The sequence below is a fragment of the Rattus rattus genome, chromosome 14 (assembly GCF_011064425.1).
Source record: "Rattus rattus isolate New Zealand chromosome 14, Rrattus_CSIRO_v1, whole genome shotgun sequence".
Classification (NCBI taxonomy): domain Eukaryota; kingdom Metazoa; phylum Chordata; class Mammalia; order Rodentia; family Muridae; genus Rattus; species Rattus rattus.
This window is the reverse complement of record NC_046167.1, coordinates 247,749-272,523: the sequence shown is the minus strand read 5'-3', so window position 1 is coordinate 272,523 and position 24,775 is coordinate 247,749. Positions and strand designations below refer to the sequence as shown.

The 24,775-nt window shown below is 39.4% G+C and overlaps 1 protein-coding gene across 1 annotated transcript in view; it reads left to right on the top strand.

Moving 5' to 3' along the window:
• The window catches only part of Chd1 (chromodomain helicase DNA binding protein 1), a 66,749-nt gene that overhangs the window by 37,024 nt on the left and 4,950 nt on the right, over window positions 1–24,775 (top strand). The window contains exons 18-34 of the mRNA XM_032885230.1: window positions 516–587; window positions 1,120–1,269; window positions 2,808–2,956; window positions 3,288–3,384; window positions 3,477–3,572; window positions 5,430–5,606; window positions 8,166–8,326; window positions 10,030–10,071; window positions 11,331–11,461; window positions 11,988–12,126; window positions 12,289–12,439; window positions 14,245–14,367; window positions 15,110–15,238; window positions 16,208–16,348; window positions 19,654–19,832; window positions 23,325–23,421; window positions 24,315–24,369. Coding sequence (XP_032741121.1) covers window positions 516–587; window positions 1,120–1,269; window positions 2,808–2,956; window positions 3,288–3,384; window positions 3,477–3,572; window positions 5,430–5,606; window positions 8,166–8,326; window positions 10,030–10,071; window positions 11,331–11,461; window positions 11,988–12,126; window positions 12,289–12,439; window positions 14,245–14,367; window positions 15,110–15,238; window positions 16,208–16,348; window positions 19,654–19,832; window positions 23,325–23,421; window positions 24,315–24,369 — 2,089 coding nt within the window. The remainder of the gene's footprint in view (window positions 1–515; window positions 588–1,119; window positions 1,270–2,807; window positions 2,957–3,287; window positions 3,385–3,476; window positions 3,573–5,429; window positions 5,607–8,165; window positions 8,327–10,029; window positions 10,072–11,330; window positions 11,462–11,987; window positions 12,127–12,288; window positions 12,440–14,244; window positions 14,368–15,109; window positions 15,239–16,207; window positions 16,349–19,653; window positions 19,833–23,324; window positions 23,422–24,314; window positions 24,370–24,775) is intronic.

The following is a 24,775-nucleotide window of genomic DNA, read 5'->3' as shown; positions in this document are numbered from 1 at the left end:
ATGTGGGTCTGTGGGTGTCAGTGTGTGTGTGCATGTGTATGCGTGCATGCTTTGTGTGTGTGTGTGTGTGCGCGTGCGGGTCCATGCGCTTTCTGCTATGAAGGCACACTCCATGTTCAGTAATAGTTAATGCTTACGAAGAGCTTGAATGGCTACTCAGCACTCTGTTGTTTCCTCTTGGCTTTACTTTACTGTGAAGGAACAGCTAAGGGGGGAAAGTTGAATTGCCTGGTGAAGTCATTCAATGAAGAAACCACTTATGCTGCTTGACCGGATGCATTTCCATCCTGAGCACTGGTCAGAGTCATTGGCTATATGGTGTTTGCTGAACTCTACTGTAGGATGTCTGATTTAGGAAGTCTGGGTTGGGACTTCATAGGTAATCACCATTTCTTTGATCTCAGGTGGTTCTAATGCAACCCACAACCACAACCCAGCACCACACTGGACGTAGTGATTTTCACTGTTAACATTTGAATGTGGTGTGTGAAGTGTTTTACTTTGCTTTATTCTAGAGATTAGATGGATCAATAAAAGGGGAGCTGAGGAGACAAGCTCTAGACCACTTTAATGCGGAGGGGTCAGAGGTACGAATGCCTTTACATTTATATGCCTTTTGTTTCTGTAGATTGCTGCTGCTCTGCTTTTATTAGGTTTTAGGTTGTATCATATAGTAAATTTGATATGTCAGTATTTCAACATATTACGGTTAATTTACTTCAATATAAAGTAGCCTTCATCATTAGAACTTATTGTGTGATTTGTATTTGTTAAGAAAAAAAATTACTGCCACATCCCAGCCCTTCCTGTTTTTGTGAAGTGAGTGCTGTGTTGACCTTGTCTGTGATTACTACATGGGAATCTTGTTGACTGGTCCTCAGAGATTTACCCATTAGTTACTATTGTTGCTCACAGCTTTTGAGGATCCGCCCAGAGCCTTGTGCTGCAGGTCACGTGCACTTCCACGTGAGCCACAGACCGCAGTATTTCGTCATTTCCTTTGAATGTTGCCTTTCAGTTTAGTAGTAACAGAACACTACGCTCATAAAGTCAGTTGTAAACGAGGCATGGTGGTCATAGCTTAGATCTCAAATTTTGTATATTTAAAATTCCTCGCAGGATTTCTGCTTCTTGCTCTCTACCCGAGCTGGGGGTTTAGGCATTAACCTAGCCTCTGCTGACACTGTTGTTATCTTCGACTCGGATTGGAACCCACAGAACGATCTTCAGGCTCAGGCCCGAGCTCACCGAATTGGGCAGAAGAAACAGGTATTTTAATTTGTTATTTGACTGTTTATTTTATTTTTCTAAATACAGTATGAGAACTGCTATGTAAAACTTGACTGGGATGATGTAAGTCATTGAAGCCCAGTCATGCAGTCTTTGAGCAGCCAGGACCCAGAATGGGCAGTACTGAGAGACCCTTACGTCAGGGTCTGACTGTTGAGGCTGTAACTAGAACGCTGTCACCTGTTGAGTATAAAACCATTTGATGGCGTGCTTTGTCCAGCTTTGATAAGTCCAAGTAGGGCATACATGGTTCTCTGCACACAAGAGCCAGCCGCAGCTGACCGCTTCTGTACAACTGTCTGCTGCTATTTGACCAAAACAAGTGTGGCACTGTTTGTTTGACCAGTTTCACAGGAAGTTAAAGCTTTGTTCACAGTGTGGCTTCTCATAGGGAGTCGTTCACACAGTTCTGTTGTCTGTGTAGTTTAACAGAAAGCACTTACACAAAGTATAACAAATGTAGAAGCAAAGAAACTATATAAGGATTGTCAGAGGTTTGCAGGTTTGTTTGTTTTCTTCCTTGTTTTTTTCCCCAGATAAATTATAATTTAAAAGTAAATCATTTCTGCAGGTAGAGAGATGGCTCAATATTTAAGAGCCCTGGCTGCTCTTCCAGAGTCTCTGGGTTCTATTCTTAGCATCCAGCCTCTGTGGACACCAAGATGGATGTGGTACACATGTGTATGTGTGTGTGTGTGTGTGTGTGTGTGTGTGTGTGTGTGTGTGTGTGTGTGTGTAGGCCAAGCACCCATACACATAAAATAATTATTTCTTGTTTTTTATATACAAAAATAAGCAAATACATTCCCTAGGAAATGTATAAAGAGTAGCAGAGGCAGAGAAAGGACTGCAGCAGGGGACTGTAGCTTTCAAGAAACCAGGGTAGCCAAGACCTAAAGAACTGCCTGAATTGACAGAATCCTATGGGGGGTGTGGGCTTAGTCGCCAGGCAGATGGCTCACGTGACCAACCTTTACAACCATCCAGAATAGAATATCACTCAGTACCTTCAGTGATCAGCTTCCAGTTGGGGTAGAGTTGGTAAGAAAATAGCAGGTCAGGAAGATGAAGTCACATGACTATTCCTATGTAGAGCTATGCGATGGGATCCCTTTTGACTGAGCAATGGTGGTGTGCCAAGCACTTAGACTTAAAGGGTGATATAGCCTGGTACCACTTTGCCTCATTTTTCCCTTTTACATTTACTGAAGTCAAGCGACACCAGCCTCGGTCCAGTTCTCATCATATATATGGTTTATTGTCTAGAAATGTATTCAAAGTGTGCTCTGAGGTCAATAAAGCCGAGCCAGAGTGGGAGGGAATGAAGGAAAGATTTAAATCATTTTTTTAAGTGGCAGAACTTTAGCTTTAGAAATGACATGTTACTAATTTTTATATTTGACAGTTTTAAGCCTTAGTAGAGGAAGAGTTGATTTATGTACGACTGTTTGGACACTCAGGTTAGCAAGAGACCCTTGTTACTTACTGCAGCTTGCTTCTCATGCTTGCTTTTACAGGTGAATATATATCGCCTGGTTACAAAGGGATCCGTTGAGGAAGATATTCTTGAAAGGGCCAAAAAGAAAATGGTCTTGGATCATCTTGTGATTCAACGAATGGATACCACTGGGAAGACAGTGTTGCACACGGGCTCCGCTCCATCAAGGTGGGCACTGCTCTGTAGGAAATGCCATGGGGGAAGGGGTCACCCCAAACTCATGTGAGTGGGCCACACTGTGCTGTACGCAGCGGTTGGTTTTATACATGTAAAGATGCCTGGCTGACGTGTGAGAGGCATGCACAGGCGCCTTGCTTGGCCACTGTAAATCGATCACGCAGAGGAGTTGTCTTAATCTCTGTGTCTCAGGTTTTGTGGTTTTAAAATAAGTAGATTAAAACTTTACCCACGTGACTTCCTCATCCCTTATAAAGCAACTATACCGAATATGCTCTGAGAATTTCACTGTTAAGATTGGCTTTGTTTTTCATGATTCCAGTTCTACCCCCTTCAATAAAGAGGAATTATCAGCCATTTTAAAGTTTGGTGCTGAGGAGCTCTTTAAGGAGCCTGAAGGAGAGGAGCAGGAGCCCCAGGTGAGCAGCGTTCGTTCCCCCAGACTCTGTGCCGTCCGCCAGACGACGGGGAGGTTCAAGGGTGTCTCATTCAAAATGTCCTTCTAATGCAGGAGATGGACATAGATGAAATCCTGAAGAGAGCTGAGACTCACGAAAACGAGCCAGGCCCGCTGACTGTCGGGGATGAGCTGCTCTCCCAGTTTAAGGTAGCCTCTCCTTTCTTCAGAGCTGCACATGGCTGAGGGACGGAACTGAGAAGACAGTGTCTGTGTCTGAGTTTTCTTCATTGTTCCAAAGTTTGCACTCAGTCCAGCGATCAGCACCTGAGAAGACAGATTGTTTGTGGGTAGTGGCATCGTTGTGTGAGACGGACTTCTAATTTACAGCATGCTCAGTGTATTTAGGGTAACACATGCGTGAGTGTGAACTTGAGTCACACTTATTTCTACACCGAAGACTCAGCTGATAATTTTAGGCAGTATTTTTTATTCCTTGGAGATTTTATACATTTGTACAGTGTATTTTGATCACACCTATGTACTGCCATTAAATCAAGCCCCCCCGAGTACACCTCTCTCTGCCTCTTCACAACTTGGATTTTTATTGGATCAGATTGCAACAAAACTTAATTGAAGAATTATCAAAAATAAGAGCTGTCTAGAAAATTAGACAGTTGAAGTAACTGTCATGCCACTTGTACATATCACTGGCCTACTGAGGGCGCTGGCACAGCGTAAATCACATGACTTCAGGAAGGACGTTGAGTAGCGATTATTATTATTTTTTTTTTTGAAGAAACAGGCTCGTGGGCTAGAGAGAGATGGCTCAGGCCTTTAAGGCTCAAGCAAAGAATCAAAAAAAAAAAAAAAAAGACAAGCAGGTTCCTCCACCAGTCTCTGAGCTGAGGTTCTCAGGGCTCACTTGGCATCTGCTCACTCCACAGACATCACTGTAATATATGACCACCAGAGACGACTCTGGAGGACCGACCATAGACTGGGAGGAGGGCAAGAAAGTGGAAGACAAAATGGAAGAAAGATTTTTGAAGCTGTCGTTCTGGACTTGATCTAGCAAATTATTTTTCCTGTAATTATGTTGTACTTGATTTCATTTACAGCTTGTTGGGGAGAGGCAAAGAAAATCACAACTCTCTAATAACTAGAAAAATGCAGATCATTTGTACACAGCGAATTAGTACTCTCATATGGCTGGACCTATTAAGGCTACCTATTTGTTTGAAATATTTGTCCTTTTTTTTTTTTTTTTTTTTGAGGCAAGGACTTTTGGAAAGCATGCTTGCCTAAAACTTGTTATCTTCCTGATACAGCCTTCTGTATGTATACTTTGATTATAGATGTGCACTCACATGCTTGAGCATATTTTAATCTTAGAGAACAAGCACCTTCAGCCTCTTTGTCTTTATGAGCAGTAGGCATAAGTTTTCTTGTCTTCGTTGTTAAGTTTATATTCAAATATTAGTATCAGTAGACAGTTTTAATGAGTGTTGACTGAATATCATCTTAGAATGTTAAAGTTGTCCTCACAAAAGTTAGTGTTTGTCCATTCTTTTAGAAGTGGGAAAGAAGGAAGCAAAGGTCTAGAAACCTGGTTTTTCCTAAGGTTGTCTTAGGAATCTATCAGCCACTCCTGTTCTGTTTTTAGGAAAGGGGAGGAATAGTCTTTGGCACTTACAAGTTCACAAACTAGGAATTCCTTCAGAAGGTACAGCATTTTAAAATTCATTTTACAGCTTGGTTATTTTGTTAACTACCGGTTTGTTGTCTCCCTTGAGTTCTGTTACTAATAGTGCAGCGCGAAGGGCAGAGTCGGTGCTGGAGCGAGGAGTTAGCAGTCAGTTGGTTTGCTCAGTCTCCTTGGCTCTGGTGAAGAGAGAACTAGATGATTAGCAGTCATCAGAGCTTAGCTCACAGGGCTAGGCCGCTGCTTGGGAAGGCTGAGCCGTGTCTACTAGCTCACCACTACTCCCTTAAAAGAGTACATTTGTGACTTCGAGTTAAATATAGTGATTATACTTATTCTGTTAAAATTCTGGAACTTATTAGGTTGCCAATTTTTCAAATATGGATGAAGATGACATTGAATTGGAACCTGAAAGAAATTCAAAGAACTGGGAGGACATCATTCCAGAAGAGCAAAGGCGACGGTTAGAAGAGGAGGAAAGACAAAAGGAGCTGGAAGAGATTTATATGCTCCCGAGAATGAGAAACTGTGCAAAGCAGGTGATGTTATTTTAGAATATTGTTACGTATCAGTACCACAGAGTAGTTAATGTGAAACACTCTTTTTTTTGTTTGCTTTATAAATAGTAATGATTCATAATTTTGTTTGTCTTAATGTCTTTGATAGTTTGCCTTGTAAAATGAGTTGGAAAGTGTTTCCTCCTATTTTCGTGATTTTATGTAGATCTGGAAATTTTTCTTTATTAAATTATGGGATTATTATCAGGGAAACTCTTGGTCTGTGGTTTCTGTTGTTGGAAGATTTTTAGCTGATTTCCATTTTTTATGGATAAGAACTGATGAGAATATGTTTCTTCTTGAGTTTGATAGTTTCTGGGATCTGTTCTTTTTCTCCTTTGAACTTATAGGAATGTACTTACTATTTTTATTATGTCTGAATAATGCATGCCAATTTATTCCTAATATTGATAGCCTTTTTCTTTGTAAGCTTGCCCCCTTTGTTCCTGGAATAACTACTCTGAGACTTCATTATATGTGAATAAACTCTTAGGCCAAAAGCTTCGTCCTGTTTCCTGACCAGCTTATAACTTATTTACTCGTTTATTCTGGTTTTTTGTCTTCCACATGACTAGTTACCTCTCTTCAGGTTTATGTGACCGTCTCCTTCAGCGTTGAGGGTGAATCTCACCTGACCTGACATCCTCCCCGACCCCCATCCCAATCCCCACTCCCACCCCTCCCCCCAAACTCTGCTGGAATTCCCACCTCCTGTGTCCTGCCCCAGCTCATTGGCCATAGACTTCCATACACTTAACCAGAGATCCTCTCTGTACTCCTTGATTATTCTCTGTAGGGATTAGGGTAATCTCCTTTAGTTTTTAAACAAAGAGCTTTCTGTCTCATTTGTGTTTTATGTTCCTCTTCATCATTTATTTGATTTTGATTTGTTGTTTTTATTCTTTTGAGATGTGCGGTTAGACAGTAAATTAAGATTATTTTTCTCTTATCATCCAGTGTTGAAATTTTCTTTGGCTTCTTTGATCCATAATTTAACTGGGAGTTTTTTTTTTTCTACTATGTAGAGATTTTGTTTCTCCTTTCATTAGGATATTGCATTTTAAGATTGTCTAATTACTAAATTTTTCCTTTTTGCGGAGGACATGTTGCTACATTTGAAGTGAGAGACTTATTTCTGTCCTTTGCCATTCACCCAAGGAAAAGAATTCATTTTCTTCTGTGAAGTCTTCAGTGAGAAAAAGATCTCGCAGGCTTGCTTCCTGTCTTGAAAGAGCTAATTTCTACCTTTGCTTAGGCTTGTGGTCTGGAGGTCAGGTTCCTAAGTCATTCACCTGATGGTCTTTTTTAAATGCACAGCATAGGTTTTAGTGGCCTTCCCTGCATGCCTTCCTCCAGGGGCCCGTGTTCTCGTGTTTGCCTAAGCTTTTAGTCAAGTGTGACTGGCTTAGTTCTCATTCTGCTTATAAGTGCAAATGAGCCAGGGCTCAAATATCTCTTCTTCTTGGAAACTCTTTACCTAGATTTAGATGTTTAAGTTGTTCTGTGATTTTAGTTCTGATGCATATTTAGAAGTTATGGCTTTGTAAAGTTTGAGAAAACTCTAGAGAATTAGTTTTTGTTTTAGTATGTTCATTAAAAATAAAATGTTACAAATAGGTATTCATAGGCAAGGTTTGGTTTTTTTTTTTCCTTGAAAATATCTGATCAGCTTATTTAGAAAAGCAATAGAGGGTGATATTTAGAAGAAAATACTGAAAAGGGAAAAGAATGTGTTTTCATTGCTATGCCTAGCAGTGCTTCCATAACATGCATCACCACAGTGTTTAAACCACCCTCATTTGACAAATTAGCATAAGTAAGTGCACGGTAGTTCGGAACTTGTTTTCTTCCCTTGGACAGTGCATGATAAATGTTCATCCTATAGCATGTTCCATTAGATTCTCGGTATTCCAGCCTGTCGATTGCTTTGTTTACTTTCTCTTTGGTAAATATCTGGATCCCTTTATTTTTCTTTATGTGTAGAATTTTACTGGACAAGAATTTTAGCTTCATACTTCTGGTCTCAGGAAAATGTCCAGAAGTGACATGTCTGGATCAGCAGAATGATGACTTTTGATGCTTATGATAAAATATTGCCAAATACCTGTTGTTTTAAGTAAGTAGCAGAAATACCAGAATTGTACCTGGCATCCAGTTTTGTAGCATTGTGTAGTGGCCGTTATTGCTCAGTTAGTCCTTATTAAGTTGATAGGTTTTAAAAGAAATTATAGTTTTTTCCTTTTTTTAAAAGTATAACTGAGCTCATATAGTTTTGTATTTATACTAGGTTGCCAGTTAGTAGCCATTATCATATTTTTACAGAAAGCTGGTAATTTTTTGGTTGATTTATATGTGCCTCAATAGCCCTTTCTCATTGTATTTTATAGTATTCTCTATTTGATTAATTAATTTTGGCTTTGGAATGTTTTCCATATGTGGATTAATGTTTTTAAAATTTTTACAGTAGTCCACTGTGTTTGCCTGTAAGATACAAGCTTTCTTTACCCTGTACTTAAGGGTGTTTTTGTTTTTGTTTTCCAGATAAGTTTCAATGGAAGTGAAGGGCGGCGGAGTAGAAGCAGAAGATACTCGGGATCTGATAGTGATTCAATCTCGGAAAGGAAGCGGCCGAAGAAACGTGGGCGACCACGCACCATCCCTCGGGAGAACATTAAAGGCTTTAGTGATGCGGAGATTAGGCGGTAAGAAGACATAAGACCATTTTCTTTACCTTGGTGTTTTTAGACATGGAACTAAATATGAAAACTAGATTGAGAGGTTTTAGAGGGTAAAAAACACGTATTTGTGCAGGAGTTGGGGTGTTCTGCTTAGAAATTGATTATAACTTTGGAAGAAAGGTGTAACATCTAATGTTTGCACGTTACTTATTGTTACACCACCTGTATATTAAAGTTATTTTCTCTTGTGGTTCAGAATGACCCTTTGAACAGTAAAAGTACATTAGTAAGTTCATATTACAGTTCTGTTCCCTGGCAGTACTTTCGTAGGTGATTAATTTAGCCCTATATTTTTTTTGTTTACCATTGAGATGATTGTGCTTTTGAAAGAGTCCTTCATTCCTGGGGCCGGGATGGAGCTCATCAGCAGAGCTCACACTCTGCCTGTGTAAAGATCCTGGGTTGCAGCCTCAGCACCACAGAGAAGACCCCTGGTCTAGGCAAGGAGAAGTGGAAGGCAGCCTGGCTGGGAGGCTGGCCAGCCCCTTCCCAGAGCACCAGCGTGCAGTCTCCAGGGAGTGAGAGTAGCCTAGTTGGGCAGTAGCTTCACCTGTAAAGTTTGATAAAAGCCTGTGCATTTTTATGTTTTAGAAGTTTGTTTCTTTCAAGTTATTTTTAACTCTTTTCCTTTAAATCATAGACCTGACAAAGCCCTTCCTCATTGTTCCTACAAGAAAACTAAGTGCATTGTTAGTTTTCGTTAAGGGAACCTTTATGACCATCTGATTTGCTGGACTTTCTGTCTTTAGTTGAAGAAGCATTTCATCCTCTACTTTCTGGATATTTCCCCTCATCCATCAACCACTTAAGTTGCTTTGTTGTGACGTAAAATTTTTGTTTTCTATTGTTGGTATAATAGTCATCTGAATTAAACCCTTCAAGTAAATCTTGGTCAGCTTTAGGATGTGATGAGGTGTGATGGTTGATAATCATTTTGGAGACAATTCCTCTTCTTGTGGTAGCTTTGAACATTTTTTTGTCTTATGAAAATAATAAAGTAATTTCTAAAATAAAAATTAGCTTCTATTGTTTTATTTATATTGATATTTTAGCTTCTTCTTGGGTGATGCAGTGTTATGTTTGGTGGAACTTAATATCCTAACAATTTATAGCTTAGCTTCTTCTTTCCTTAAGTCAGGGAACAATACCTTAAATTAGGTTTATTATTTGTTTGATTTCATTTGGCTTTTATTATTTTGACATAGGGTTTCATGTAGCTCAGGCTGCCCTGGAACTGCTGATCCCCCTTGCCCCACCTCCCAAGTGCTAGAGTTGAGACTGCACACCATGCCTCACTTCAAGTATTTTCTTTTTATATGCATTATGAGTACAGAGTGGGGTGTGTGTGTGTGTGTGTGTGTGTGTGTGTGTGTGTGCGCGCGCGTGTGAGCGTGCGTGCGTGCACATGTCTGTCTGTCTGTGTCTGTGATTGTTGTTTTTGTTTTTTATAGTGTTGGGACTCCAGGACCCTTTTTTGCCTTCTTGGCTAGCTCTATACCACTGAGCTACAACCCCAGTCCACTTAAATATTAAAAAACCCAACAAAACAAAATATGTATATATACTCATATACATATGGGTGTATATATATTTATGAAAAATACATAATACATATATAAACATATTTGTATAAAACACGTTTGAACCAAAAATTTATTTTCTGCTAGGTTTATCAAGAGCTATAAGAAATTTGGTGGCCCTCTGGAGAGGTAAATATATTTGTACTCTCATATAGTTATGAAATGTGTAATGTAATGTCATGATTATTTAAGTAATTGCCAGTCAGGTTATCTGCTTGATTGAATTTGCTTTAATAAGCATTTTTAAAAATCGATAGAACCTAATTGCTGCAATTAATTATTAAAAATGTCTTTGCATGATTCGAGTCTCCAAAATTTATCTTTTATTACATAAATGTTAGCACAATACTCCTTACATTGCATTTTGACAGCTGTAATGTATTTTTCAGTCTGTCTAGCTTTCATTAACTACTTAGAGCACAGATCTGTGTCCACAGAGGGACTGGGTCACTAACCTAGTGTCTGACTCTTTAAACCTTCTGTAGTAGGAATCTCACTAATGCAGAGCAGCAAAGACTCAGATGAGTTTATTCATTTCTTTCTCATTAAAATTCACAATATAAAGATACATTCTATCTTATTTTGAGCTAGATTGTTTAAAATGCAATGATATTTGCCTGATTATTTTAGATGCTGGAAATAGCTATAAATATTAATCTTTGTAGGTTCTATGGTAATACAAACTGCAGGACATTTTATTTATAATTGTCATAAATTTTTATCCCTTTTTAATCAGATCGGAACAGACTTTTTCCTTTTTTTTTTTTTTTTTTTTGGATTTTTTTTTTTTTATTTATATTTCAAATATTATTCCTTTTCCCGGTTTCCGGGCCATTAAACCGCCTATCCCATCTCCCTCCCCTTCTTCTATAAGGGTGTTCCACTTCCCACCCCCCTGAAATTCCCCTGCACTGGGGGTCCAGCCTTGGCAGGACCAAGGGCTTCCCCTTCCACTGATGCCCCAATAAGGCCATCTTCTGCTACATATGCAGCTGGAGCCCAGGGTCAGTCCACGTGTAGTCTTTAGGTAGGGGTTTAGTCCCTGGGAGCTCTGGTTGGTTGGCATTGTTGTTGGGGTTGCAAGCTCCTTCAGCTCTTTCAGTCCTTTCTCTAATTCCTCCAATGGGGGTCCTGCTGAACAGATTTTTAATGGTTGGTGTATATAATCTCCAGGAGCCAACCATTTGCTCTGTAATAAAATCTTTACCATTGCTAGGGCTCATGAGTGTGTGATGAATTGATTCTCTGCTAAGTGGTCCTTGTTATATCAACTAGAATTTACAAGTAGATAAGTGATACTTGGATTATTAAATAAATTAAGTTTTTTTTTTTATATTGTATCATTTCATTTAACATATTTAACTGAAAATCATGTTATTTTATTATAGGTTAGATGCAATTGCTCGAGATGCTGAATTGGTTGATAAATCGGAAACAGACCTCAGAAGACTAGGAGAACTGGTGCATAATGGTTGTGTTAAAGCTTTAAAAGATAGTTCTTCGGGAACAGAGCGAGCAGGTAAAGACCTTCAGTTAGCCTGCTTGTCACTCTGAAAGATGCTTGCCATTCTGAGTAGCGGGGTATGCAGAGAGTAGAGCTGCAGCTAGGCAGTGAGTCTGTTCTCAGTGCACCTCACGTGTTGTGCATTACTGTTGTGCTGTCTTTTGAGAGCATGCCTGGATGGGTGGACGTTAGCATGCACAGGTGGCTGGCTGGATGGACGCATGCACAGTGGCAGTAGTTGGGAATATGCAGTTATTCCCTCATTCATCCAGTGAGGAAAATGCCCACATAAGACTTAGTGATCTTGTGCACTGAAGAGATCATTGTGAAATTCCCTCAAAACAATCGCAGAGGGTCTCTCCGAATTCACATTTTCTGCTTTAGTTAGTAGTATGTTTAGAGAAATTTAAGATTTTAGTTTTAGAAAGAGTAATACACATTGACATAAGTAATAACATGCTGTTTTATGTTTTGTAGAATTACATACGAATTTATAGATATGCGTGTTATGTTTTTCTATATTCTTGTTTAAAAAATGAAGGTGGCAGACTTGGAAAGGTAAAGGGGCCAACATTCCGAATATCCGGCGTACAGGTGAATGCGAAGCTGGTCATTGCTCACGAGGACGAGTTGATACCTTTGCATAAGTCCATTCCCTCAGACCCGGAGGAGAGGAAGCAGTGAGTACCCACTCCACTGTGTCACACTCTCCTACTCAGAATTCCTTTCTTAACATACACTGCACTTTTTTATGACACTATTTTTCAGTACAAAGTTTTAGTTACTAAGTATTTGATTTTTGACTCTCATTAACTTGAAGTAATTACTGTCTTTGATGCTAGGTATACAATCCCATGCCATACAAAGGCTGCTCACTTTGATATAGACTGGGGCAAAGAGGATGACTCGAATTTGTTAATTGGTATCTATGAATATGGCTACGGAAGCTGGGAAATGATTAAAATGGATCCAGACCTCAGCTTAACACACAAGGTACTTGAGTGTCTCTTGATGCTGTTGACTGTCAATATTGGGTGTGAGTTACTTTAATTTTTATAAATTGTTTCGAAAATAAGTTAATTGAGAATAAGGAAATAATCATTCTGTGATTTATGATTTATAGCTTGGGTCTTATGAAGTAATTGAATTTAAATAATCTCATGATTTTGCTTTATTTCTGAATTATATTTTGTTACTAAGACAGGTACTTTTCCATTATTAAAGGAAACACAAGGAAAACTTAAAAGTCTTACAATGCCTTTCGTGGAAATGTATAATGCTAAGGAGTGTCTCAATGGGTTGGAGCTCTTGGTCCTCCTGACATGGGCTCACCAGGCCCTGGCAAATGAAATATTTTCAGAAAATATCAACTAATGTTACAAAATTAGGTGGCTTTGTTTTATTGCTCTATCTAACAGCTTTTCTTTCTTTCTTCCATAAAATGGAAACTTTGGAAGCATTTCTCTGTTATCTTTTCAATGTTTGTGCTTGTGTGCATGTGTGCTTGTTTGTGGAGGTCAGAGGACAATGTTGGTGTCATCCTCAGGAAGTCTGTCTACCTCTTTAAAGATAGGGGCTATCTTGAAAAGTTTCCCATTGTCTGAAAGTTTACTATTAGGTTAGACTGGCTGGCCAGATAGCCCCAGGCTCCTCCTGCTTCCTCTACAATGCTTAGGGACACCTCGGACTTTCTGTTTTTATAGCATGAGAGAGAGCTTTTGTTGCCTTGGTTTGTGGGTGTATGTGTGTGCATGTGCCTGCATGTATTTTGAGGTGTGTGTGTCTCTATGCATTTTATACATCTCCCTGGCCTGTTCACCCAGTTCGGTTTAGGCTTGTGATTTCCAGCGTTTGCTGGTATCATCAGCTACACTGAGAGATTGCTTTACTGGCCTCTTCACCCAGGCTTGCTATTTCCCGTGTTTGCTGTTATAATTGGCTACACTGAAAGATTCCTTTTTAGGTTTTCTCATATAGGATTTATTCCAAAGAGGCAGTCATGCTGGTAAACACTGGTAATCCTAGTTAGTGCTTGGAGACAAAAGAAATGACACAAGTTTGAGGCCAGTGAAGGGTAAACATAAGCAGTAAGACTGGATCTCAGTAAAGAAGAGAAGAATGGCCAGGCAGTGGTGGCACATACCTTTATTTCCAGCTCTTGGGAGGCAGAGGCAGAGGCAGAGGCAGAGGCGCGGAGGCAGAGGCAGAGGCAGGGACACAGAGACGCAGAGGCAGCGAGAGATAGAGAGAGAGAGAGAGGCAGAGGCAGAGGCAGGTAGATCTCTGAGTTGGAGGCCAGACTGGTCTACAGAAGGAGTTCAGGATAGCCAGGGCTACACAGTGAAATTCTGTCTTGAATAAACAAGCAAACAACAACGAAAACAAAAAAGACAGAAGAGAAGAATGAATTTGCTTCAAAGGAAATTAAAGCTGTTTAATGAGATCTAATGCCCTCTTCTGGTGTGCATGTGGAAGTACACACACACACACACACACACACACACACACAACATGTGTGTATATATATGTGTGTATGTGTGTGTGTTTGTATTCATATACATAAAATAAATGCATCTTTAAAAAAACAGCTGTATTCTGTGACTACACACAGTCCTGCTGTTGCTACCCAGCTTGCTGCCCTCTTGTAGTTTCTCACATAGCCTATTCTTCCAATAATATTAGGAATATTAAAAACTTTGATATGTGAACTAACGTATATTTATTACATTGCATTCTTCACTAGTACAATTTTCATGTCATTTATGAAAGACCGCCTGCAAAATGCATTGCCCTTTCAGATTCTTCCAGATGATCCTGATAAAAAACCACAAGCAAAACAGTTACAGACTCGAGCAGACTACCTCATCAAACTACTTAGCAGAGATCTTGCAAAAAAAGAGGCTCAGAGGCTTTCTGGTGCGGTAAGTTAAAATGTGCATGTTCAGAAGCAGTCCACTCTTCTGGAGTTTTTGGCTGTGCTACTTATTTATAGTTAATGTAAGCACTGCATTCATTGTTCTTTAATTTAGTGATTCTACTTGGTTATGACAGTAGAGAGAGGCCAGACCTGTATAGTTTTTTAAGGATCATGGACTTTATGAGCCACTTCATAAAAGATTTTTAAAAAGACACATGAAGAAAGGCATTGTAAAAAGTTATTTTTATTGCATGTATAAGAATATTTTTCTTGCATTTATGTCCTTGTACCATGTGTTTTTCCTGGTGTCCATGGAATCTAGAAAGGGTATTAGATTTGTGGGTGTAAGCCACTATGTGGGCTCTGTTCTTTAAAGAGCAGCAAATGCTCTCAGCTGTTGACCTATCATCGCTGCAGGCCCAAGAGTGACTTCAAACCTTTATAAGTTTGCCTGTAAATATAACGTCAACAACTACCTGACTTGTATTAAGAATATTTCTATCACTTTGTCGTTTCCGATGAATGCAGTTTTGGTGATACACCTGAGAGTGAAAACGTCACTTCCATTCCTCTCGTGCTTAGACAGTGTTGTGTCTGACATAAGTTGTGTCTCCTCTGTTGACTCTGAACTTGGTGCAGCTCATTACCAACAGACTCAGAATATATGTGTCTAGGTTTCAGATCAGTTTTATGTTTTTAAAACAGGAAGTCAGTGAAATTGATTAAATGCAAATAATTACTTTTAGGGAGGCTCAAAGAGGAGAAAAACAAGAGCTAAAAAGAATAAAGCAATGAAGTCCATCAAAGTCAAAGAGGAAATAAAGAGTGACTCATCACCCCTGCCTTCAGAGAGGTCTGAGGAGGAGGACGATAATGTACGTATGCTTTTAGAGCACCAGCTCTTAATGTGGAAAGGGAAGCTGAATTTTGCAAAAGCAATGTTTCTGTTTTTTGGTGGTTTGTAATTAGACTTATTTCTATATCATAACTATGCAATAGACACAAATATGAGACAGATCGATGGTCCATTTTTTTTTCAAACTCTTGCTAACTAAATGAGCCATTTCTTTTAATTTTACTATGAATTTGAATGAGACTGCCTTACTTTAGAGAGAAGTAAATATTACCTGTATCATTATTAAAGGGATTCTGAGTTTTTCTTTCACCTGAGTACATGCAAAAAAATTTACTTGAAGGTTAAAAAAAGTTAAAGGATAAGGTAGGAAAATAATTTAATGAAAAATGGGATGGAGAGATGGCTCACAGGTTGAGTATTGACTGCTCTTCCAGACCTTCTGAGTTAATTCCTAGCAACCACATGGTGGCTCATAGCCATCTATAGTGAGGTCTGGTGCTCTCTTCTGGTGTGCAGGCATACATGCAGGCAGAAGATTGTATACTTAGTAAATAAACAAATCTTGAAAAAAAGAAAACAAATAGAAGCTATATAGAAAGAAAATATAAAAGGAAAGAACAGGCTGGTATTCAAGTGTAAAACCTAGAAAATGGAAAAGCCCAAACTAGTTTCAGTAACTGAGTTCTTTAGATGTTTTTGTGGGCATATAATTGAGGGGGAGGAATTGGTCTGAGCACTGATCACATTACATAGCAGACATTTATTGTTTGTCATTGTTTAGCAAAGTAGCAATGAAGTTTTATAAGAAGGTTGACAGCAGTAAAGGTGGGTCATGTTCAAGGGTCAAGAGAGGTCGAGTGAGGCTGTGAGAAAATGAAGTAATGGCTGTTAACCGAGAGTAAATACTTGCAGAAGAAAACCTGAGTGGTTGTTCTAAAGAATATCATGTTGTCTTTATGGTTGGGCTTTTGGTTCTTCTCCTTTCCAGGTGAATGACTCCAAGCCTGAAAGTAAAGACCGATCCAAAAAGTCTGTGGTGTCTGATGCTCCCGTCCACATCACTGCGAGTGGAGAGCCAGTCCCCATAGCTGAAGAGTCTGAAGAGCTGGATCAGAAGACTTTCAGCATTGTAAGCACCACAGCTTCCAGTGAGACTCAAGGAGTGAGGCTAAAGCAGCTTAGACAACTTTTATATTTAGGACTTTAAAACAGTCCTAAAATTTAATTTATTGCATGTACGTGTATGCTGTGTGTGTCAGTGCAGATACCTGGAAGCCAGAGGAGAGGCTTTGAGGTTTGCTGGTCTCAAGCTGCTTTTCAGTTCCTGATCCAGTACTTAGAGTGCTTGAGTGCTAACGTGCAAAGGTTGTTCTTCCTCAATCCAGCCATTAGTATGATCAATAACGTCCACTTAAAAAGCAAATCAAGTTGAAGTCATCGAGAAGCGGGCCCAGTGATAAGCTAGTGAGGCTGAGGTTTCCTAAGGTGGCTGCTAATGAAGGAAGTAGTGTAAACACACAGGTGGTTTCAGTGTGTACCAGTGCGCTCGCTCCTTGTTGTGGGTCTCCCCATCGGATATCTCTGTAACCTGAACACTACTGTGTTGAAACCACAAGCTGGCTTTAGTTGTCTGTTGTTAGACCTGAATTTAGTCTAAATCACTTTACTGTTAACCAAGTGCAACACTTGCAAAAGATGTTCTCACTTCAGAAGCTGCTGGGCCCATGTCTACCACGCCGTCATCCATGTCTACCACGCTCCTGCTTTTGTCCTCTTCTCTTTTGTACTTAGATTTAAGAGTAGGACTATATAAGCATGTGTTCATTATCTGATTCTGAGATGTGCTCTAATACAGGTACAATCCTGTTTTTAATGCTCTTTTTAAATATAACGGTTCCTACTAAGTTTTGTAGACTTGCATTTTGTGTACACAGCAGCATATGTCCTGTGTCCCTTTGGGTTTATGATCTTTGCGATTCCTTTTCTTCTTTATCAGGATGACTCTGACCTGGATTTTAATCTAGTCTCCTTGTCTGTTTGATTTATTCCTATTCTTTCATTTATTTATTGTGTGTGGATGGAGTGTTGGAGCTGTTGACTTTGAGATGAGAACGTTAAATGTACTTCTTCCCTGTCCCACGTGCTTCTCTATGGAGTCAGGGGAGATCAGCTCTCGAGCTTGTGTGACATCCTCATGTGTCCTCTTTAGCCATCTCGTTTTCACGTAACTGTTAGGATATCTCTCCCATGCCCAGTGCACACATTTCTTTACTTTTTTGTACATCCTAGAGAAAAAGAAGCTCATATTCTTGAGCTATTCATTCTGAGCTTCAGTACGTCATAGATACTACATCGCTAAGTCACGGCTGCCTATGTCTTGCATTCTTTCACAGGCTCTTACTGCTTTGCCCTTCCCCGTCCTATCCATGTTCTTTCCATGTGGAAGTTTGTACTCCAAACAGCAAACACAATAGCTTCAGTGCTTAGGATGGTGAAGTCACTTCTATACATCGAGTGCTCAAAGTCTTTCCATCTCTCTCAGCATTAAAAATGCCTCTCAAACCTATAAGCAGCTTCTGTTTGGTTAGCTCCAGTCATTGGTAACATTTGTTTTGGTTTAAAACTGTCAAAACAAACTCTTCAAGTATCTTCACAAACATCACTTTCCCCTAAAATTCTAATTGGATAAAAGACTCCCTATTTTCTGCTTCATTGATCTTCGTTACCAGCACTGCCTTTCTTCCTACTCGTCTGTCACAGTCTTGATGCCGTAAAGTAGTCACCTGCTTTGATTGCGTCTCCATTTTCTAGGCTTATTAGAACCCTGAGAAAATAATAGACACTCTGTGTACATTTGCTCTGTCTTCTTCTTAATTTAAAAATTGAATTTATTGTGCGTATGTGTGTCAGTGCAGATATCTGGAAGCCAGAGGAGAGGGTTTGAGGTTTGTTGGTCTCATGCTGCTGTAGGTTCTAGGAATCAGATTGGCAAGTGCCCAATGACTTATCTGGCCAGCCCACTTGGGTGTTTGAGGCATGGTCCCCCCCATTGTTCAACTTGACCTTCAACTCATGCTCCTGCCTTAGCTCTGAAGTGCTGGGGGTATAGTATTGAATCACCATATCTGGCTTACAAGATTTTCAGCTGTATAAACTGTTAGACCAATAGGTGGCAGAGGGCAACTAGAATAAAGCTACAACTGGAGAGAGAGTGGAGGATTCCCTCACATAGCACCAGACCTCCTTTTGTCCAGTGTGACAGGCTTTTAAAATATTTTGTCTTGTTTACTTTTTGGAAAAGTCCGTTATGTTGCTCAGACTGGCCTCAAATATCTTTCATGCATCCTCCACCTGAGCCGCACACCAGCTTAGAGTACTCTCCTTGGGGTGGTCGCTGTGTGTGCATCATGTGAACCAGTCTAGCCTTGGACATTTATGTAGCTCAGGATGGCCATCAACCCGATTCTCCTGCCTCCTCATCTCATGTTACAGGACTGTAATTATGGTGTTATAACATTCAGCTGGAGAAAAAAACTATAATTCATAGATTTGATTTTAAATTATTCCTGACAAAGAATGGAGAAGTCTACTGACTTGAATAACAGGCAGTAAAACAGTGAATTACTCATGAGCAAATCTGCAACTAAATAGACAATTCATATTGATCTTTCAGAGCAGGAATACACAGATTTTCTTTTAACCAAATATTATTGGATTAATTAAATGTATTACCTAACAATGATATGTTATATATTTGTAGAACTAAACCAATTTCCTTATCAATGTATTTGTTTTTAAGAGTCATTTCCATAAATTTATCTAAAGTTCCTGGCTTTTTAGTATACTTCAATTAAACTGAGTCAGAAGATTTACATGTTTATAATTGGACGGTATTTATTAAGAAAAGTGGTTTCTGCTGACCAGCCACTCAATCTCCAGTCTTCCGCAGAAGTCAGTTTTAGTCACAGTGCTCTGCCCAAAAGGTTGTAAAAAGTAGGTGATTTATACCAGTTGCTTAATTCATTTTAATATTTTGCTTCTTTGTTTATTTTTGCTAGTTTCCTTATTTTTGTTTTGCTAGTGTACTAATGAGCTCCTGTCTGACCCTGTCTGCCTATCACAGTGCACGCAGCCTGGGATGCACTGTGGCTGTACTTCTAATCATTAATGTTGAAGACTACCTAGAATGATGGATTCACTGTGGCATTGAAAGTAACCATTTTTTAGAAGCTCTGTAAAACAAAAGCTTTGCTTCCTCAAAAGCTGATGTCAGTGATAATGGAAAGCGTTCTTTGCCTGAAGAAAAGCCAATGGGGGAACACTGATTGCGTAATGTGTGGGGTGATGTGTAACTGCTTATTTTGAAACTAGGCAACGCAAAGTCAGAATTAATTCACTTGGGTTTTTAATACATGTATTTCTGTCCTTTTCAAGTGTAAAGAAAGAATGAGACCGGTGAAAGCAGCTTTGAAACAACTTGACAGGCCTGAGAAAGGCCTTTCGGAAAGAGAGCAGCTGGAACACACTAGACAGTGTTTAATCAAGATCGGCGACCATATCACTGAATGTTTGAAGGAGTATTCCAATCCTGAGCAAATTAAGCAGTGGAGAAAGTAAGTGCCAGCTTTGAAGAGATGTGGAATTCATGATTTTAGTCATTATCGTGCTTCTTGGTTTATTTTTCTACTTCCAATTTTGAGGTGAAAAACCACGTTTTTAAAATTTATTTATGCTGCTAGTAAAGCAGTGATGGCTAGTCCTGTGAGACTCAGTGCGCATTCGTGAGAATACAGCCCTCGTCTCCACCTTTCCATTGGCAGAGTCCATCGGCAAGGGCTGAAATTGATTTTGCCCTCAGTGGTTTCCACATGTGTTTTAGACTGTTACCCATGGTAGAAATTAGGGAAAAATGACAGTGTAGTAAATTATTCTTAAAATTAGTTTAGCTATTTTAATAGTCCCATTAATTTTTCACTTTTTTTAGAGTAAAGATTTGAAAGTCTGGCAATGCTTATAAATAATACCTTTTGGCAAGAATGGGTTACCATTTGGGAAGATTACCAACGGTCACTTTTAATTATATATTGTCAGTTTTGAAAACTTTGTTATTAATATTTAGATTTTTATGTTTGCAGAGAGGCATGTCTTTTTTCCTGCTTTCTAGACAATAAGAAACACCTTATTGGCATTTCTTAGTGATATATATATATGTGTGTGTGTGTGTGTATGCATGCATGCATGCATGTTTGTTTGAGATTTTGTCTCTAGGAAAAGAGAAGTATTGTGTTTAGAAGAAGAGACACTAGTAGCAGGAAATGTTGCTTTTCAGCATGTTGGGTAATTTCCTCCCAAAGGTTATGCTCTGGCTTTCCTTTTCTTTTTCCACATAGGCAAAGCAGCCTTTAGTTTTCCCTCTATTTAGTTTTTTTTTTTTTTTTAAATAACATAAATTGGGTCAGTAAATGATGAGTTTTGCCTTTTGTTTTACTGAAATTTTTTTCATACCATATAGATCGTTTTTCTCTCTCCCAACTTCTCTCAGGTTCTCCCCACCAACCCAATTCTGCACCCTTTTTTTCTCTCCCCTCTTTAAAAAATAAGCATGAACAAATAAGAAAAAAACCCCCGAAGTCCAAAAGGACAACAGAGTGCTCAGACATAGTGAGTTAAAAGTCTATGAAAACGGGGTTGGGGATTTAGCTCAGTGGTAGAGCGCTTGCCTAGGAAGCGCAAGGCCCTGGGTTCGGTCCCCAGCTCCGAAAAAAAGAACCAAAAAAAAAAAGTCTATGAAAACATCACTGAGTTCATTTTCTGTTGGCCAACTACTGCTTGGCCTGAGCACGTCCTTTAGTGTGGCTAACATTCATAGCAAGGACTCACTGAGAGCTCTTACCTTGGCTTTGCAGGGGGGCCCTGGTTGAACATTGTTAGGGGTGGGTGTCCATTCCCAGCTCTCAGCACTTGGAACCCATGTGGGCTGAGCCTGTGCAGGCGCTGTGTGTGCCGCCCTCGTATTTGATAGCATACGTGAGGCCCTGTGTCTAGACGAAACTACTGCCTTGGGATTGCCCATCTTTTCCGCCTCTTACAATCCTTTCTGCCTCCTCGTCTACATAGATCTGGCCTGTAGGGACGTAGTTGATGAACACTTCCTGTTTAGGACCGAGTGCTCCAAGGTCTCTCACTCTAAACTTCTACAGCTGTGGGTCTGTGCATTGGTTCTCATCTACTGCGGAGGAAGCTTCTCTGATGGTGGCTGAGTGAGACACTGATCTTGGGTATAGCAGAATGTTGCTAGGAGGCTTTTCATTACTGTGTTCCTTTAGCAGATCAATACATGTAATTAGTTTTTCCCTAAGCCTGTGGCCTGCCCAGTCTCAGGTTCTTGGCTACTCAAGCAGTGCCAGGCACGGGTTCCAGCTAATGTAGTGGGGCTTAAATCCAATCAGACAGTGTTTGTACCACTGTTGCCTCAGCATATCTCATAGGAGGTCGCCGCTGCATTGCTTGTAGCTGTGTTCATGACTAATTTCCTTCTTTGATAGCATGCAGAGTACCTTATAGTACCTGAGCACCAGTCCGTACAGCTGAAGGCTCTCGGCACGGCTGGCCTTCCCCATACTCTGTGACATAAGAGCTGCTGTCTTCAGCAACAGGGTGTCACTGTTAGTGTGTCGAGAGTGGCCAATAGCCTTGACAGTAGTCTGAGATGTTTTGGGGGGTTTCCATGGGGCTTTTCTTAGTACTATAAGATGTATAGTTACATGAGTGTCTCTCCATGATATGGTAATTCCATTTAGATTCCTTTCCTATGTGAATATAGTTTAGAACTCTTCTAATTGTGGGTTTTCATAAGGCCCTCAAGTGGCCCTGAGTGTTAATTGCTCGTCTCCATGTTTCTTCCTTTACTCTCCCCCTTTGGTCCTTGACCAACCTTGGTTTTATGCTTCTTGCTATTTGTTTGTCCTTACGGTGTGTGCTATCCTTACGGTGTGTGCTATCCTTACGGTGTGTGCTATCCTTACGGTGTGTGCTATCCTTACGGTGTGTGCTATCCTTACGGTGTGTGCTTATTCGGAGTTCCTTACAGCGGAAGGGGAGGAGACCCCCCAAGCGGCTACTATCCTCGAAAATGAAAAAATATATATATATATGTTTAAGCTACTGTATAAAATCAACTTAAAAACTTAAGTGAATTTTGTGTTTCTGTAGATTTTGGGAGATAATGAATTTGTTATTTCAACCAAGTTTGCTTTCAAATTATATTTTAAGTTACTAACCTAAATGGGTTTATTGTTGGAAGGACATTTGATAATTTGGAACAGTATTTAATGTATACAATTTGACTGTGCCTTCACACACACACACACACACACACACACACACACACACACACACTGAAATAACCACTGCTTTAATATCTGTCCTTGGATGGAAAAAGACCAAGATATAGATATACTTGAAGTACTCCTATTTCATACTCCCTGTCCATATTATTCTTGGGACCATTACAGTACTATTAAAAATGATTGTAATATGTTATTTAAGGTCATTACCAACTTAATCTGTTATCTGCTATTATTTTTTCTTATTCATATACTAGCATATCTGAGGTTATGCACATACTCTGCACTATAGAATGAATCTTTGACTTTATGCTTAGTTTTACATATCTTTGGTACATGTCATGTTAGGGTCAAATACAGGATTTCATTCTAAGACTAAAATAAAGGGATTTGGAAAAGAAGTAAAACCATTTATGTGTTTGAAGACTAAATGTTCTTGAAAATTTGAAAAGTAAACATGAAAATTAATTTTCCTTTTTATTAAAAATTGTTTTGTTTTTCTCTTTGTGTGTGTGCATGTGTGTGTACATGTATGAAGATCAGAGAACTTCTCTCCACTGTGTAGCTCCTGACTTTGAACCCAGGTTGTCAGACTTGGCAGATGTACTTTTACCTGCTGAGCCACCGTAATAGCCTCCAATAATTCATTTCTTTAATATAGACTTTGGTTCATAGAGAGAGATGATCGATAGTAGAAATTTTGTGATGAGACTAAATATTTATTACCAGACTAATTTGCTTTTTTTTTTTTTCTTCTAGAAACCTGTGGATTTTTGTTTCTAAGTTTACTGAATTTGATGCAAGGAAATTACATAAATTATATAAGCATGCTATTAAAAAACGACAAGAATCTCAGGTAATTGGTATATAATATTTTATTCTTTAGTTATATCACTAACACCATATACCTTCTTTATTATTTAATAATAAATGGGGAATTTAGTTAATAAAATAGAGGTAATGAATAAATTAAACCAAATTCCATTGGATTTAATACCATAAAGTAATAATTCCAAGCATAAATCCATAAGTTTAAAGTAATGGGCAAGAAAGAAAGCAGGCCATTATATTGGCCTCGTGGATAGTGACTATGAAAGGAACGTGATATTCATGTGAAAGAGACATTGTTTGACAATCTTATCTTAAGTAATCACGAGAAACCAGAGCATGAAGACCTCGGCTACACTGCAGAGAATCATGGCCCATCTGATGGTGTCACCAACAGTATGTGATTTGAATCTAGCCATGAGGAAATTTCAGAGAAACTGTATGAGAATGATTCTCAATAAAACTACTGAGTAGTACTCCTAGAAATGTTAAGGTTATCGAAGAAGACTGCCACAGAGACACAGTGGATAGCTGGCATGTAGGCTTTAGACTGGCTTCTAGGGACATAAGAGAGATCTAGTTCAGCTGATAGTGTTGTATTGCACATGGATTTAACATTGGTGGGCAGGTGGTGAAAATATTAGGCCAGTGCATGGTTTTCATCATCATCGTCTCTGTCAAGTCTAAAATTAAATGAAAGTCAGTTTTTAAAAACATGGAGGAAATTGTTTTGTTTAAAGAAACCTGTATATTTTATGTTTATGAATGCTTGGTATTTGAAGACCTTAATTCAACATCAGGATTTTCTGAAGGGACCTCCCCCCTCAATCCCCCCCCACATGCGCATGTACTATTCTGTAAGAGTAGTTTAGGCTACTTAAATTACTTAAATGTGTCTAATATTTGTGCATTTTATTTTAGCAAAACAGTGACCAGAATAGCAATGTTACTACCACTCATGTGATTAGGAATCCAGGTAAACTTTTAAGAATTCCTTTTCCCTTTTCCCTTTTCCCTTTTCCCTTTCCCCTTTTCCCTTTCCCCCTCTCCCCTCGCCCCTCACCCCTCGCCCCTCAATGGTGTACATGTATGTGTTGACTTGGCTTCATTTTATTTTGTGAAGATTTATTTTTTGTGTGCAATTGAGTATATACATGTGAGTACCTGTGTCTGTGTGGGAGCACGGAGGCCAGCGAGGGTTTTGAATGTCCCTCCTATCCCTGTCCACATGTCACTTAGAGGAAGCATCTTTGAACCTGAGGCACATAGTTTTTTCAGTATGCAGTCTAGCAAGTGTTAGGAATCCTCTACTCTTTGCTTCCTTGGAGCTTGGTCAGGCTTGTTATATGGGTGCTGAGATCTGAACTCAGGGACTCATGATT